General features: G+C 54.2%; 2 protein-coding genes across 2 annotated transcripts; one reads left to right on the top strand and one right to left on the bottom strand.

The window, feature by feature from the left end:
• The first annotated feature begins 18 nt into the window (after positions 1 to 18).
• On the top strand, positions 19 to 5152 carry SLC2A6 (solute carrier family 2 member 6). Its single transcript, XM_051636811.1, has 10 exons — positions 19 to 236; positions 817 to 979; positions 1247 to 1453; positions 2018 to 2117; positions 2661 to 2872; positions 3024 to 3176; positions 3533 to 3641; positions 3867 to 4040; positions 4336 to 4481; positions 4576 to 5152. Exons 1-10 carry the CDS (start codon positions 112 to 114, stop codon positions 4729 to 4731), a joined length of 1545 nt encoding a protein of 514 aa, XP_051492771.1. The 5' UTR covers positions 19 to 111; the 3' UTR covers positions 4732 to 5152.
• A 4683-nt stretch (positions 5153 to 9835) lies between these two features.
• On the bottom strand, positions 9836 to 16257 carry CACFD1 (calcium channel flower domain containing 1). The gene is made up of 5 exons (XM_051636828.1): positions 15874 to 16257; positions 11450 to 11522; positions 10886 to 11011; positions 10646 to 10753; positions 9836 to 10197 (listed from the first exon to the last, which is right to left on the bottom strand). The coding sequence occupies exons 1-5, from the start codon at positions 15995 to 15997 to the stop codon at positions 10104 to 10106; spliced, it is 525 nt and encodes a 174-aa protein (XP_051492788.1). The 5' UTR covers positions 15998 to 16257; the 3' UTR covers positions 9836 to 10103.
• Between the last annotated feature and the right edge of the window lie 137 nt (positions 16258 to 16394).

Here is a 16394-nt window from a genome sequence, read left to right as displayed (position 1 = left end):
AGGCAAGGCCAGGCAGCCTCTCCCCTTTCGCTTTCAGCTGCCTCTTCCTCCCCGTCCCCAGAGGCAGCCCCGAGAATCCGGCCCCAAAAGCGCAGCAGCAGCCGCACCGCGATGGGCACCGGCCACGGCCCTGCCGCGGAGCCCAGCGCGCGGGAGCCTCTGGTCAGGAAGAGCAGCTCCTCGTATCGAACCTTCTCCTCCAGCGCTGTCAGGAGGCTGGACAAGGAATACCTGCGGTAGGGCTGGGGCTGGGAGGGGGGCTGAGCCCCCCAACCCCGGAGCGCTGGGCTGGGGGGAGCTGGTGGAAGAGCTGCTTCCTGCTGCTGTCCGTCCTGGGTTGTCTCGAGATGGGGGGGCTCATCCTGCCCAGGGTGTGCGGTGCAGGACGAGCCATCCCCAGGAGAGCGGCGGGTGGGCAGATTTTTGGGGCATTCCTACTCTCCTGGGGGCACAGGGCTCTGCTGGGGGGACCTTGACAGGAGCCTCCTCTCTGCTCCGCCAGGGCAAGCTGGCTGGATCTGCAGTGCTGCCCAGACGCTGCTTTTGCTTTTCTCGGTTTGTTGAACCCACTGAAATCTGCCCCGATCAGAGGAAACTAATCAGTGATGCCCCGGGGCTCTCACCCCCCACCACACACAGCAGGAGCAGCTGGTGCTCTGCTCGGAGAAACCCACCAGCCTGGGGCTGTTCGGGGCCATTCCCTGGGAAAAAACCCCTGTGGTTGGCACAGGAACCTCAGCAAAGGCTGGGGGAGCTGCAAGATGGAGTCAAAGCTCCTACCGGGTGCCAAGATGTCCCTCTTGTTCTGCCCCTCAGGAGCCTCCACAACAAGCGGCTCTACCTGGCTGCCTTCACCGCTGTCCTGGGGAACTTCATTTTTGGCTTCGCCCTGGTTTACCCCTCACCTGTCATCCCTGTCCTGGAGGCTCACCCCAACCCTGCACTGAGGCTGGACCAGCACACGGCATCCTGGTTTGGGGTAAGTGAGACACTGGAACAGGCTGCCCAGAGATGTTGTGGGGGCTCCATCCCTGGCAGTGTTGAAGGGCAGGTTGGATGGGGCTCCGAGCAGCCTGTTCTAGTGGGAGGTGTCGCTGCCCATGCAGGGGGGTTGGAACTCGATGATCTTGAAGTTCCCTTCCGACTCCAAACATTCTGTGTGATTAAGGAGCAGGATTGTCCCTGCCAGGGGGTGCGCGGGGAGCAGCCCAGACCCACCGCGGCCCCTCTCCGTGTCTCCCCGCAGTCGGTGTTCACGCTGGGGGCGGCAGCCGGGGGGCTCAGCGCCATGTTCCTCAACGACCGCCTGGGCCGCAAGCTGAGCATCATGTTCTCGGCCCTGCCCTCCGCCCTGGGGTACGCGCTGATGGCCGGTGCCCAGGGCTTCGGGACGCTGCTGCTGGGCCGTGTGCTGACGGGGTACGCCGGGGGCGTGACGTCCGCATCCATCCCGGTAACGTGGCACGGGAAGGGATCTGTCGGGGAATTGCCCGGCGGGAGAGCGGGAGGTGCGGAGCCCGGGGCAGCCCGCAGCTTTCTGGAAACATCAGCAGAGCCCCCTTTCTGGATGTGGGATGGGTAGGATGGGCCCGGGTTGGTGGTCCTGCCACGGCCAGCCCAAGCTGCTCCCACGGCACTGAGTTCCCTGCCTGCAGAAACGGGAGGGCAGTTCCTCAATCCCTGTCCCTCCCTGCAGTTATTTCCTCCCATGGTTACCAGACGCAGAACTTCTGTTTCACACAGAGGGGAAGGCAAGAATTGAGTAACCCCGGGGCACGTCCTTCCAGTAATGAGAGTCTGAGCATGTCCTGGAGCACTTCTCCCGCTGGGGCGTGGGAGGGAAGCAGGGGTGCCCGCAAGGTGTCCTCTCTGCCTGCCAGGACCAGCTCCTGCTGCTGGAGCCATCAGGTTTTCACCCCGAAAGAGCAGTTTCACACCAGTGGATGACCAGAAGACAGGTTTTGGAGGTGATGGCTCTATATTGCAGCTCTGTTAAGGGTGTGTTGTCCTGCTCCAGGTCTACATCTCAGAGATCTCCCACCCTGGGGTCAGAGGCATGCTGGGTGCTTGTCCACAGATCATGGCAGTGCTGGGATCCCTCACCCTGTATGCTCTGGGCAAGTATCTCAGTGTTTGGAGGGCACAAAACCCTCAGGGAGACCTTAGGAAAGGGCTGGTTATTTTAAACAACTTCCCTAGCAAGCTGAGGGATTCCTTTCCTCACAGCCACCACAACAGGTGTGCGAAGGGGGCTGGGCAGGAGCTCCTGTGCATAAACCACACGTGTAGCTTTGCTCAGAGGGATAAATTCATAACCCTCACAGGCCCATTGCCATCATTGTGCCCACAGACCTGGGTCCTACTGAGGTTTCACCAGGGCTGAAGGGCCCTGCATGTGTACCTCCTGCCATCTTATGCCCTGGTTGCTGCAGGATCTTGCTGGATCCTCCACGATTTGAGGGAGCTTGCTGGAATGTCCCTGTATCATACAGCTGAAAATGCTTCTTTCCAAGGAGAAAAACATGCAAAATCTTTCACACACACCCACCACCCCCCCCCCCCGAAATTTTTAAATTGAATTCTTGAGGTGCTCACATGGAGGCAAGACCAGGACACCCTTCCTTGTGTGCTTTCTGCTCCTAATTGTGCTGCTCTGGCAGGGGTGGCCCTGGACTGGCGCTGGCTGGCGGTGGCAGGGGAGGTGCCCATCCTGGCCATGATCATCCTGCTCTGCTTCATGCCCAACTCACCCCGGTTCCTGCTGTCCCAAGGGAAGGATGACGAGGCCCTGAGGTCACTGTGCTGGCTGCGGGGCAAGGACACTGACTATGCCAGGGAGTATGAGCAGATGAAGGACAGCGTGAGGAAGCAGGTGAGGAGGGGACAGGGCCCACCTCCAGCACAGGGAGATGTGAAAACAGCAAAATCCAGCTTCCTTTGGGCAACTCCTGAGCCATCTTCTGGGTGCTGCAGTGGTGCCCAGAGGTGGTTACACCTTGGCTTTCTGGCTTTGTCCCCTCCAGAGCCAACGGGTTTCCTGTGCAGAGATCAAGGACCCCTTCATTTACAAGCCCCTCCTGATTGCAGTGGGTATGAGGTTCCTGCAGCAGCTCTCTGGTGTCACCTGTGTCCTCGTGTACCTGCAGCCAATCTTCAAGAAAACAGCTGTCATCCTGGTGAGCCTTGAGGTTCAGCCTGTGCTTGGACAGGCTTGTCTTCAGTGATGGCTGCCCAATGCTTCAAGGTCCCTGTGGCTCCAAGACCCCAACTTTGAAGAAGCCTTTTTAAAAGCACCTGGTTGGCAGCGACTGCCAAGCACCTGCCCTACATAAGGCTGCATGAGGATGGGGGGCAGGACTGGCCCCACTGTCTCCCTGCTGTCCTTCTCTGAGCTTCAGGCTCTTCTCTGGCTTCTTACTATGGGAGGAAAGCTTTGACAAAGTCGTCAGGCAGAGTCAAGGCAACACATGCAGGAACCAGCCATTTCCTTGGCTTTTCCAGCTCAGCATTCCCACTGGTTTTGCCGTTGCAGAAACCAGAGTACGACGCAGCTCTTGTTGGCTTGATGCGTCTGTTCTCAGTGGTGGTGGCTGCCCTGTCGATGGATAAGGCTGGAAGGAAGATCCTTCTCTTTATATCAAGTATGTCTCTCTCCTACTCTTGTTTAAGGATTTCCAGGAGCTCTGCAAATGTGCAGGGGTGGAAACTTCAGCCATGTAGGACTTGGGCAGGGAGCAGGGGGTGGTGGTCTCTTTCCTTTGGTGGTGGCTCAGCTCCTGAGCAGAGGGATTGCTGAGAGCTCAGTCCTTGGCATGGAGGGGATCATTCACCCATTGGTCCCACTCTGCTGTTGCATCTCTCCACAGCTGGTGGCATGTTGGTCTCCAACCTGACCATGGGGCTCTATATCCACTTCGTGCCAGCTTCTCAGAACAGCACCATTGCCAACAAGACCCTGGTGAGCCCAACCAGCCTTCCTGCTGAGCCGACCAACTACATCACCCTCATCCCCCTCCTGGCAACCATGCTCTATATAATGGGTAGGTGCAGAGAATGAGAGCCCAGGACCCACAGCACAGGGCTGGGTACCAGCCTGAGGAAATGTTTCTTGTCTGAGGCAGGGTGATATGAAGCAAGGAGATTTGGGCTTGAAATGCAGGTGTCCCTGGAAGATCAACAAAGATGCCAACTGAAGTCACTTTGAGAGCTGACAGAGCATGATGGGGGGAATAATAAATGATGAAGGAGCAGGGCAGGATTGCACAGGGCTCTTCTGCACTCTCCAGCAGGTTTTGAAGCTTCAACAGGCTCACCTCACCCCTCCTCCCCCTGCAGGTTATGCCATGGGCTGGGGCCCCATCACTTGGTTGCTGATGTCAGAGATCCTCCCTCTGAAAGCCCGTGGGGTGGCCTCAGGCCTCTGTGTCGTGGTGAGCTGGCTGACAGCCTTCACCCTGACCCAGTTCTTCCTCCAAGTGGTGGTGAGTACTGTCCCAAGGAGGCATCTGGTGTCCGGCAGTCTCTCCTCAGACCTCTCAGCACCAGCTCATGTCTGCTTTCTGTCCTGCTTTCCAGAACGCCTTTGGCCTCGAGGTGCCCTTCCTATTCTTCGCGGTCATCTGCGCCGGGAACATCTTCTTCACAGGCTGCTGCGTTCCAGAAACCAAAGGGAGGTCCCTGGAACAGATTGAGGCCTTCTTCAGAACTGGCCGGAGGTCATTCATGAGGTAGGAGCTCCCATCTGCCAGCAGCACCAGGCCAGGTGCTCAAGGACTAGAAAGAAAAGGGTTGTGCTGCTGGAGGTGGAGGCTGGAGCTTCTCTGCAAAGGTAACAGAAGAGGAACCAGCAGCAATGACCATCTTGCCTTGGATGTAGAAGTTGCCAACTGGAACTTTATCTTCCTTTTCCATCATCCAACACTACCTGTTGCTCTCTGGGCAACATGTCCACCTGAGGCATGGGACCAGGTAACCAGCATCAGGCTGGAGATAAAAATGCCCTGGAAAATAAAACATGGCTGTGGACAAAGGACCATACATGTCCTTTTGCAGCCACCCAAGCAGCCCGAGAGCCCCAGGGTTTGGCTGGAACAGAATTAGCAGCTGAAGCCATTTTGGCAAAAGTTCATTATGTAGTTGCAAGAATAAAACAGTTTTGCCTCCAAGTGTAAGATGGTGCCTTGGTTTGCAGAGAAAGGAGCTGCAGGAGGGTGAGATGGAGAGGCAGACCAGGGCTGGGACAAGGGGACCACAGCACTCTGCAGCTTCCCAGATGAGTCTCATGTACTTAAGGACTTTAAAAGAGGCAGAGCCAGATATTTTGTACAAAAAGCTGCCACGTTTTATTGCTCTAAAAACAAACGTTACACTAGAAGCCCAATGAACAAGACCAAGCACAGTTGACAAAGAAAATCCAGGACAAAACGAAGAACAGGAACAGACCAACATTCAGCTGTAGTGCAAGGGATTCACTGTAGGAAAGACACAGCAGGTACTGACAGTACCTTGTGCTGGGATGGGTCCTTCCCAGACCAGAGTTCTACTCATCCACAGAGAGGAAGGTGGATGTGCCTCCATCAAGGTTGTGTGTGAAGCCTCCACCTCCATCACTTTATGATTTCAGCTGCATAGTTAGTAGCAAATTGTTCTTACCCCTTTCCTGTGTGTCCTGCAAGATGGAGGACTTAACATTTTTTTTAGAGCCCAACCCTAGGTAAAACTCAGGCCCAGCTGGTGGGAACGGCTGCGAGGAATGAACAGCCTTGCTGAGCATCACATCCAGCCTAACTCGTCCCAAAAGGGCAGAACAGTAAAGGCAGAGTTGGGAGATGCTTTGCCCAAGCATCTGTCCAACCCCCTGAAATGCACTTGGCACCCCGAGGGCTGGTGGAGATGCCTGTGTCCTGCCATCCCAGGACCTTCAGCCTGCTGGGATGAGGAAGCATGGAGTAACAGTGTATCTGGCCCAGGTCTCTAGGCACACTAGCTGCTATTTAGATCCCCTCTAGCAGGAGATGAGAGAAATCACCTAAGAGAAGATGTGCTTTATCAGAGGATTAGTTTAAAGCAGCCTGGGACAGAGGAATGGAAATGGGCCAAAAATCAAAACCACAGAGAATTCAGCATTAGATCTGACCCTTGCAGCTGGGACCCATTTCCAGAAAGATGTTCAGCCCTGGCTGAAATATGAATGTTTCTAAGCATTGTCTGATTACAAGAGGTCTCAAGAGCCTCTAGTTTCCACTGACCTTCTGAAGACCAGGATCTCTGGCAGCCCTATGCTAGAGCATTCTCTTTCTCACATGGCTATGGACCAGGTCTTGATATCTTCACTGCAGTCAAACCCCTCCCTGAAGGCAGTGGATGTTTTTTCCTGAGGAGAAAATGACAAAGATGAATTGAGCTTCTAGGGCTCAGCCTAAGGAGGAAATGCCCAAATATGAAATGAGGTTGGACTCCTCAGGTCCTGTGAGAACCTCACTGGAGAAGCATTTTCTGATTGACCTCCTTTCTTCAATATAGGAAGTCTGAGGGTTTTTGCTACAACATTTAGAGTCTGAGAAATCACAGTGGCTCTTTCCAGAGGTAGAATGGTCTTTTTATTCACTGCACACACAGAGAATGAATTGGTGTTACAAAATCAGCTCCTGCCCAGAGCAGCAAGGTCTGGGTACGCAGCAGAACACAAGCTTCTGCCCTTCTCTTCATGCCCAATGGACAGCCCAGGGGACACTGGAGCTCATATGCACAAGTGCTGTCAGCTTCATGACTGAATGGGACATGGAAGAGTTGCACACTGTATAAATGCAGGTGGGTTAAAGTGCCCAGCTCAAGTGGTAGGTGGTGAAACAGTCCATTGCTGAGGGCACCTGTGCTGCCAGTACCAAGATGTCTTTCCACACTTGGTGATACCAACTCACTGCAGTCAATGCATCACCCACCTGTGAGTTCCTACCTAACAAAACTTCTGTCCCATCATTTCCCAAGAGGCCTTTCCAAGACCTGCCAAGCAGAACCTCTTCCATGGAGACCCAGTGGATTAGCCATCCAGCCTGGATGCCACCAGCAAGGATTGGATTGATCCTGTGGAGTCCCTAGGGCAGGGCTTTTAGCTTTATTTATCCTTAACAGCTCCAAGTGCCCTGATGGTGCCTCTAAACACAATTAATAACCACCTTGCACTGTGAACGGGCTTATTCACTACTGTGAGGCTACTACTCTAAAGATCCTTTCTACCTCCACAAAAACAGTCTCTTGCCCACATGGAGGTGAGACCATCCTCTAACTGTCACTACAATTCTTAGAGAAGCCCTGGGTGCTGTCACCAAGCCAACATCTGCAATGACAGCAGCATCTGGCTTAGTTTCAGCTGCATCACAGACAGCTGAAAATTCCCAAGAGCTCCCACTCCAGACACATCTGTAGGAGTCAGCACTCTTGGAGCACAGATCTGAGACGCCTCCTGTTGTGGCAGGCACAGAGACACTGAACAGACCCTGTGTCTTTAAGCACTGTGGCCAAAGGCTCCAGCTCAGCTTGCAGAAGGGTCCCTGAGGGCCATTTTCAGCAAAAGCCTTGAGCTCAGGGCTGAGCTTTGCGACCTTCTAAGGGTGGCAGAGCTGATGTGGATTGTTTGCTTGCCTTGGCCCCAGGGTCAGACACAGCTGCCACCAAAACTGGACATGACAGTGCTGCTGGTGTCCAAGGAATTTCTGCTGTGGGTACCAAGGGAGCAGAGTGAACCAGTCTGTGCCAATGAGCTCTCCAGGTGACCTGGAGCAGCATCTGTCTGTGCCAGCCCCAGGGACTGTCCTACCACCATAGACCTGCAGCAATCAGGGAAGCCAGAGAAGGTCTCCCCAGCTCTGTGGCTCATCACCATGGGTGTAGATCAGCCTGCAAGCATTATTCTACCACCTCTGCTTTGCCTTTCACCTTCTGTCACTAAAGCTACTGTAGAACTACTCACAGAGCAAAGCAGTCACTACCAAAGACATGCTGGCAGCTACGTGCATCAGTCTGCAACATTCCTCTACTAACCACTACTTAACATCCCTCCACTCCCCCCCCCCAAACCCCCCAGACATCCAAGCAGGTGTCCTGTTTGCTAGGCAGGACCCTGCACCTCCATCACCCACTAAAGGTACTGCCTGGGGACACCAAGGAGCAGAGGCTGTTCCCACCACAGCACCTCGGGTGGTGCAGGGGTAAGGGGGGGCTGCAGGAGGAGCACACTGCACCCCTGGGGGTGCCCTCACCCCAGCACCCCACACAGGAGGTTGTGGTCCCTGCACACATGCCCAGGGAAGGCTGATGTCCTCTGGATCACACGATGGGGGCTCCAAAGTGGCACAGCCTGTGTCTGCAAATAAACCCAGGCTGCTTTCCTGGCTGGTGCAAATCCTCACACTTCTCCCAAAGAAACAGCAGCTAATCCTCAATCCAGCAGTTAGAGCCCAGGTTTCCTCCCCTCTCTCTCCCAGAAGAGGGGGAAAACCAATTTTGTCCAGCCAGAGGTCCAGAAGATGACAAAGGGGTCAAAGGACAACACACTTGCCAAAAGTCTGAGAAATGCTCTGAAGGCTGGAATAGGATTTTATGGTCTCCCAGTTCCAACATCCCCAGCTAGTTCCAGCATCCCAGTTCCAGCAGCCAGGGCTCTCCCTGGATTCACAACCCCCCCCCCCCAGTGAAATGAGGCAGGTCTTTGAAGGACAGGAAACCACTCCTTTCTCCTAAGTCCAGAGAAAATGAGTCTCATCAAAACACCTAAATAACTAGAAATAAATTACTCCCCATTTTCCTAATCAAAATAAAAAGCAATCATGTAAAATCAAATAAATTAAAACTCCCAGAGGAAAGTATGATGAAAAGAGGGGGGATCTGGACTCAGCAAAACAGTTTTGTTTCTGCATAATACAAAGCAAACGGAAAATATCATGTGAGAGCCACTGATGGAGCCTGGAATAAAGCAGCAGGACATCCCAGCTCTCCAAACCAACTGGTGCAGACTTCTCTGTGTTTGCCTGGGAAGGCTGAGCCACCTGCCCATGCAAAACCAGCCCAGGACTGCTGCAAAGAGCACATGAGCCCAAAGAGAAGGGCTGTACCAGAACCAAAGAGCAGGTCCCTGATGCAGAGGGATGGGTCACAGGAGCAGGGAATGAGAGAGCAGAGCAGTCCCAGGCTCATGAGAGCGGGATGCTCTTGCACACCAGTAACCCTTACACCTGCAAAAAATCCTTCTTGGCTCCAGCAATAAAACACCCTTTTTCAGCTGAGGTAAAGCAAACCTTATCCCCCTTCTTCCCCAGGAAAAGAGTAAAGCTTAAGAAAAGTACCCTTATTAAGACAAAGTCAGTAATTCTTATCATTCAAGTAAATTGCAGTGTGGCTGCCTGCAGCTGTACCCAGAGGAAGGGGGAACTGTGCTTTGTAGGTATCAGGCTCTGCCCCAGCTCCTCTGCAGAGAGGATTATTGTCTTTACATGTTCGTTTTGCTACAAGTCCTTCCTCTGATGCCTGGTCTAACTGGACCCATCTTGAACATGCTTAGTGGAATAAGACCAAGCTTAAGCATCCCCATGTGTTGCTAAACCCTGGATTAGTGTATGACACCTGGGAAGGGCCAGCAGCTCCCTGGCTGCCAGGAGACCAGAGCTGGCACGTCAGCTCTGTCCATCCTCACCCCAACTGCAGAGCAGCTCCCAAACAGGCACTGCACCTTCAGCTCATTATCAGGTGTCACTCTAAAGAGAAGCTGCCTGTTCAGGCTTGTAAAGCAGCACTCAAAGAGCCAGCACCTCTGCAGGAAGAAAAAAAAAAAAAAAAAAAAAGAAAAGAAATAAATTAAAAAATAGAGGGACTGAGAGAAATTTGGTTGAGAGTTGAGGAGGAGAGAGAGGCTAATGCACTGAGGTCTGGCTGCTGGTGTGAGAAGAGGACACAGCCCACCCCAGCCCCTGAGATTTCCACTTGCTGCAGAGTCCAAGGAAATCATGGTGTAACAGAGAGGGGAGTGGGCAGAGGGAAGGGCAGAGTGGATTCCTGTATCTTCACCAACATCTCAGTGTCCAGGAGAGGTTACCCCAAGCTCATGTGCTTCAGAGAGCCTGTCCCTCCATGGCCCCTGTGAGCTTCTCTTCATCCATTTGCTTCTGCTGCTGGTGGATCCGGGCATAGGAAATGGCATCTCCCCTGCAGAGAGAAGGGACAGTGTGGGGACATGAGCTCTGAGTGCCCACCAGGCCCACCAACTCTCCCAACCAGGGCCTGGGCGTCTGGGTGCCAAGGGACGCCAGGAGTGAAATGAGACTTTCTGGCCCTCCCCAACCCCACCAAAGCCACTCACCACCCCTAGAGCTAAGCCCATCCAACCAACGGCTGCAGAAAGAGGGCTGGAACCCACAGGGCAACCTAGATTGAGCTCCCAAGGCAAAGCTCAGAGCTTCAGCAAACCCTTTCGCCTTCCCTCCCGGGGGCTTTGGGACGACGGCGGGGAGGTGTCCTCCGGCAGCTTCTACACCTGAAAGCACAGTCACTACAAGAGGAGAGCACAGCCCTGGGCAAGCAGATGGGAGCGAGGGGGCTGGAGTCCCACCTTCCCCTTCCCTCCCCCCTCCAGAAGCAGCCAGATCCCTCTCACTTCTTGCCCAGCGCCGACAGCCCGTACAGCACCCCGGTGCCGAAGGCGACGGCGTTCCCGAAGAGCGTGGTCAGCGTCAGGCTGAGCATGACGGGGAAGGCGGCCATCCTGGGGGAGAGAAGCGGCCCTCAGAGCCAGGCTCGGCTCCCCCCGCGGCGGGGGGATGTTCACCCATCACCAGGGGCATCCCGGCGTGGGTCCCACCAGCAGCAGCAGCAGCTGCCCCGGGAGCCCCCTCACCCGCAGTAGAAGGCGGCTTTTTGCCAGGGGCGCAGCTGGTCGGCCCTGGCGGCGGCGGCGTTGGCGAACTCGATGAACTGGCAGCAGAACGGGGCTTCGCACAGGAACAGCACGAAGGCGTTGAGCCTCCAGACAGAGCAAACCAGAGTTAATCCCACCTGCCCGGAACAGGGCGAGGGGCTGTGATGCCCCCTCCCCCTGGACCCTTCAAACCGGCCTCTCCCTGACACAGGCAGGAAGGAACGGTGGGGCTGGACCCCTCTGAGCTCCCTCCTGCTTCCTGGTAATTCCCAAAGCCTGGTGACTTATTTTGGATAAGGGTAGCCCAGTATTTACCTAAAAAAGGAGTAGGGGAAGGGGTAGGGAGGGAAGAATAATATAAACAGAATTCACCCAGCATCTCAACCCACCCTACAGGGCAGGACCTGGCAATTCACAGACCTGCACAGCCTGATGGACATTCCGCTCACATCCACCGCCCAGGGGCAGCTCTGCCCCTTGCTCACTGCTGTCTAATTGACCAAACCTCCCTCCCAACAGGGAAAAAAAAGAAACTCTGCTCACATCATCCACACGCCAGCAGCGATGTTCAGGGGGTTGATGGTGACACAGTTCCAGAGACCAGCGAAGGCACAAGCTGGAAAGCAAAGAGGTTTTCAATCACCACCAAGACCAGTGCACCCACAAGGGCAGTGAGGCCAGAGCCCAGCAGGCAGGGATGGCTTCTCCTCCCAGGACCTGGCAGCTGCACCAGCATGTTTTTGTTCTCCTGTATTCTGGGCTGTTTGGCAGAGCAAGGGCTGCCCAGAAGAGCCTTTGCCTTGCCCAGCACCTCTGGGCACTGTAGAGCAGCTTGTACAGACCAGTACAGGAGGATGGGTGGAAAGGTCTGATGGCCTGACATGGGGTCCAGGATGCCAGGGAGAGGGTTTCTTCCCAAGTTCTCCAGCCAGGCTTCCTTTTGCTTCAAGCTCTTGGTGTCTCAGCGTGACACACAATATTCCACTTGTGCAGAAACAACAGACCATTTGCTATGACATGGAGTCACCTCTGACACCCTGGGTTTTATTTCCTAAGCTTTGTCCTGGGATGAACAAAGAGGTCCCAGCAGGTTCCTATCTGTGAGCAGCACAGGGAAAGATCAGCAAAAACAGGACTTGCAGTGCCAAGGCACACAGGCAAACAATAAATAAAGCGAAGGTGAACCCGGGCTCTGCCACCCACTGCTGGCTCTGCACTAGAGATGGGTGGAAAAGAGCCAAGTTTGGGTCTCCACAAACACAAATGGAAGCAGATGCTGGACAAAGCAGAGCCCAAAATAGCCCCAGTGCTCCTGACTCTGTAATGCAAGGAGAGGAACCAGGCAGCAGCCCCCAAGCTGAGCTGCCTGCACCTCCATCCTGCATCATTAAACTTGCAGAGCGATCCTGGCACCTGATATGGCCCTTTCTCTCCTCCCACACCCACTGGCTGCTGCTCCCCTGGGAACCTGAGCCTGGGCAAGGAGGGCAGCCAGACATGGCTGAGTCCAGGGGAAACAACAACCCCCTGCAAAACTCCAGTTAAAATTAAATAGATCTCAAAGGCTGCCTGGGGGATGTTTAGCAGCACAAGGAAGAGCAGCAGAATCCACCTCTGAGGTATTTGAGATGTCTGCTCATGTTTTGCAAAGGGGATCCCTGAGCAGGGCTGCTGCCAGCAGTCCTGACCTTCAAAAGCCCAGCACGCTTCTGCAAGGTTTCTGGTCAGCAGTAACTGCTGAATCCTCAAAGTTCCCTTAAAAATAGTTCTCCTTATTCACCAGACTGGGAAGCAGAACTGCAGGCCCGTGACTGGATTGATCTAAGGTCAGCCCACAAGCAAGTGGCCTCCTGGATTCAGGAAACAACCAAACAAGGTTACTTTTAAAGGCTTCCTAGGACTATTCCACAGGACCCAAAATCTTTTGGAGAATCCTGCCATGCAGAGGAGAAGTGCCAGAGGTGATGTTAATATCCATGCTCCAATGGTGCTTCTCAGCCTCCCATCACAGAATGACCAGCACCGATGTCCCCACACTGCAAGGGAAACTGAGGCACTGGGATGGGATGAGCTGCTCACAGTCACACATGGAAACAGCTGGCTTGGTTTTGTCCTCCAACACCCCAAAAGAACCCTATACATCCCTGCAGAAGTCTCAGCTAAGCAACCGCCCTGGTTGCCAATGGACTAATGATCCAACAAGCCTGAGCTGAGCAAGCCCCTACGTCAGCATGAGCATCAACCAGTGGGAAAGAATTCCAAGGTTTCTAATCACAGGAACACTGCACTCCATGGTGGTTGCCAACAGCCACAGAGATAACGATTTGGTGACCTTCAGTCTCCTTTGTAGAACAGCACAACCCACAGCAGCCTGGTACACCCCTGTCCCACTGGGACAGGATCAGCTCCTGCCTCAGTAGCCAAAAAAAATGATGAAGCTGCCAGCCTGGAGACTTCTTTTTGCAAAACAGGAGCCTTGCAATAGGTTTACAATGCAGATAATGTTCAATGGCACGTAAGCTATGGAAGACAGACAGTTCTGCCATTTGTTTTAACTGCTGTTCCACCCTGAATCCCTGAGGAAGCACAAATAACTGGGAGCTAAAATAAGGGGGGAAGAACACCACCCTCCACAAAGGCTCTATTCATTTTAAGCAGCTGGTCACTGTCCTCAGCACAAGCCTATTTTTGCTCCTAGAGCATTTTACAGAAGCCACAGACTCTCCTCGTTGTTTTACAAACAGGAACACAAGGGAAAGAAAGGACTTGGCCAAGGTCACCAAGCCAGACCATGCAAGAGCCAGAAACAGATCCCACACCTTGTCTTGTTCCTGCTCTGGGCCCTGGACCTTTCTGGCTGAAGTCATGGGCTGCAGGTATTTGCATGAAGTTTGTCTGCCAGTCTCACCTCCACTAACAAAGTTTCTCTTCCTTTCTATGAGGAATTTTTCCTCTGTAAGAAATAATGCAGCCCCATTGCAGGACCACAATCCAGTTGCTCAAAAACCTTGTAGATGAGTTCTGTTTTTCCTAGCCAGCTCTGAAAACAGCAGCAAACTTCCCCCCCTTGCTGTTTTATTACTCATCCCTTTTGCAAACTGTCCACCTTTCACAAGGTGATGCTCAGCAAGGAGCATTTTGGAGACTCATTACTAGGTACAGAGCCTGTGTCTCACACTGCCTCTTTCTTTCTCCAAACCTCATGAAGGGAAAATGTCAGGGCTACAGAACAAGCAGTCTCCCTTCCCAGATCATTATCAATCCTGCTAAGAGCCCGGCTGCTCTTCCAAAAGTTTCTTCTCCCAGACTCACCCAAATACGTAAAACTCTCAGCTTTCCTTTAAAAACAAGCCATGAGTTTTCAGAGCTGTGAACAAAAGGTTGGGATAATAACCCAAATGTAATTCAGCTGCTTTGAAACGTGAAGACAGAGAAAAAAAAACAAAACAACAAACTGTCCTGAAGGACTTGCACTGCTTTCAGGAGCTGCTCCAGCACAAGGTGGCAATGCCACCAGTGAGACTGGTGCTCTCCAGCTCCTCACCCTCCATCCACATCCCCCGAGCTCTGTGGGGGCCAAAGACACACAAAAAGTGCCCAAGTTCCAGAGACAGCCCCAGCCTGTGGGAAAGACACTGCTACAGAAACCCCCCCACCTGGGACCTGCACTGAAGACACGTCCCAGCTGGTGCCGTGGCCGCCTGCCGGGACCAGAACTGCAGGGGCCTCAGGCAGAGCACAGCAAGGCCAGTACTTTCCCCCCCCTTAAGAGCAGTCCTACCAAATCTTTTCACACCTCCAGAATTTCAGCACCTAAGACATAAAACAATGAGAGCAGCATATGTTTTACCAGCCTAGCCAAAAAGGGCTGCAACCAGCCTGACCACCAATACCACGGTCTACAAGGGCGGCTGCAAAAGGGGCTTGTGCAGTGAAGTCCCAAGGAAAGCGGCAGGATAGGAATGAGGCAGGGAGAGAGAGGGACCAGACAAAACAGCACAGCAGAGGGAATAAATCAGGCTTGACTGCACTGGCTGAGAAACACTCTTGTTTTACTAGAAGTCATGGACCTGAAGCAGAAGAAATTCTCCATCCTGTGCTCTGCAGGAGATCAGACTAAGCGGTCATAACAGTCCCTCCTGCTTTTAGGAGCTATTAATCTCTCCACAGAACGTAGCAAAACAGGACAGGCTGATTTCTGGCAAAGTTGCAAAGTTTCTTTCCCTGGGAAAATTTTTTTCAGCAGCAGGTAATTCAGAGCACAGCCAACTCACTTCTCTGGACACTGGCTCCCTTCTTCTGTCTGTGCAAGACTAAACCCCTTGAAAACACACAACACAAACCAAGTCCAACATTTGCCTTCAAAAAAAGGCACAAGCCAAGCCCTCTGTGAGCAGCAACAGGAGTGATGCTCCGGCATTCAGGACAGGGAAAGAAAATAAGTTGCAGCAACGTGCAAACACTTGAACCTCAAACAGGATGAGCCAAACCCCAAGGCCCCTCTCCAAGCTCCGAACCTGACCCTGCTGAGCACCCTGTGCCTGGTGCTCATGGTAAAACCATCTGGTTCCCCTGTCCCCAGCTCTCTCACTGGACCAGGGGCTCGGCTGCTGCTCCCACCACGTCCAGCAAGTGCTGCATCCCAGAAGAAACTCAAGGATTTGCAGATCCCGCCGTGACGTCCCTTCTCCCAGAAGCCAAAGTTTCAAGTTCATGCACATCCCTCATGGGCCAGCTAAGCCCACCCCACTTTGAGGCATGTCCACGACTCTTCCCTCTGCCCAGAATGCAGCAAGCTGGTGCCTAGAGCAGACACAGCCCTGTCACCCCCAACGCTGGTCCCACGGGACGACCCCCCGGCACAGACGTGACCCCGACGAGAGGCGGGTGGGCAGGACCTGACACACACCAGTGGCACCCAGGGGGACCCTCTGGCTGCAGGGGAAGGGGGGGAGGGGGATACTTACACATGCCCCCGACGACCCCAGCAATCCTGCAGAGCCACCTGTACCACCAGGTCATGCCATCCTGGGCGGAGGAAGCCGCCGGGCCAGGGGCTGCCTCTTGGAACTGCTCATCCTGCGAGCTCATGGCAGCCCTGCTGCGGGGGGGTCAGGGAGCAGCACCCCCTCCCCACGGCACAGGATGCACCCCCGGCCCCCCAGGTGCCACCCTCTTCTCCAGCCAGCTCAGGAGACAGCCCCTAAAGGCAGCCCTGCAGCTGCTGGGCCTCTCCTCCCTGTACCCCCATGCAGGGGCTGGAGCCCAGGGCTGACGATGGAGGGCTCTGCAGCGGGGATGCCAGCGGCCGTGGGAGCTGCCTCCACGTCTGCCTGCAGTAAAGCATTGTGGGTCCCCTCCTCCAGCAGGCAGGGCTTGGATGTCACTTCGCATTAAAAGGCGGGTGGGCAGAGCCATCTGTGCATATTCATGAGCAGCAGCACAGGGATGGGACTGCACAGGCTGCACAGCAGGGACCAGGGACACC

The sequence above is a fragment of the Apus apus genome, chromosome 19, assembly GCF_020740795.1.
Source record: "Apus apus isolate bApuApu2 chromosome 19, bApuApu2.pri.cur, whole genome shotgun sequence".
In the NCBI taxonomy this organism is placed as follows: Eukaryota; Metazoa; Chordata; class Aves; order Apodiformes; family Apodidae; genus Apus; species Apus apus.
The sequence above is the reverse complement of the archived record's forward strand: the minus strand, read 5'-3'. Positions and strand labels throughout refer to the sequence as shown.

Bases quoted from the DNA above. Each gene is read 5' to 3' on its own strand.
- SLC2A6 (XM_051636811.1), top strand. From the start codon at position 112: ATGGGCACCGGCCACGGCCCTGCCGCGGAGCCCAGCGCGCGGGAGCCT. The intron at 4,041-4,335 runs GTAGGTGCAGAG...CTCCCCCTGCAG, and splicing joins AACCATGCTCTATATAATGG to GTTATGCCATGGGCTGGGGC. The intron at 4,482-4,575 runs GTGAGTACTGTC...CCTGCTTTCCAG, and splicing joins AGTTCTTCCTCCAAGTGGTG to AACGCCTTTGGCCTCGAGGT.
- CACFD1 (XM_051636828.1), bottom strand. From the start codon at position 15,997: ATGAGCTCGCAGGATGAGCAGTTCCAAGAGGCAGCCCCTGGCCCGGCG. The intron at 11,012-11,449 runs GTGAGCAGAGTT...CTCTGTCTGGAG, and splicing joins GCTGCTGGCGTGTGGATGAT to GCTCAACGCCTTCGTGCTGT. The intron at 10,198-10,645 runs GTGAGAGGGATC...TTCTCTCTGCAG, and splicing joins CTGTCGGCGCTGGGCAAGAA to GGGAGATGCCATTTCCTATG.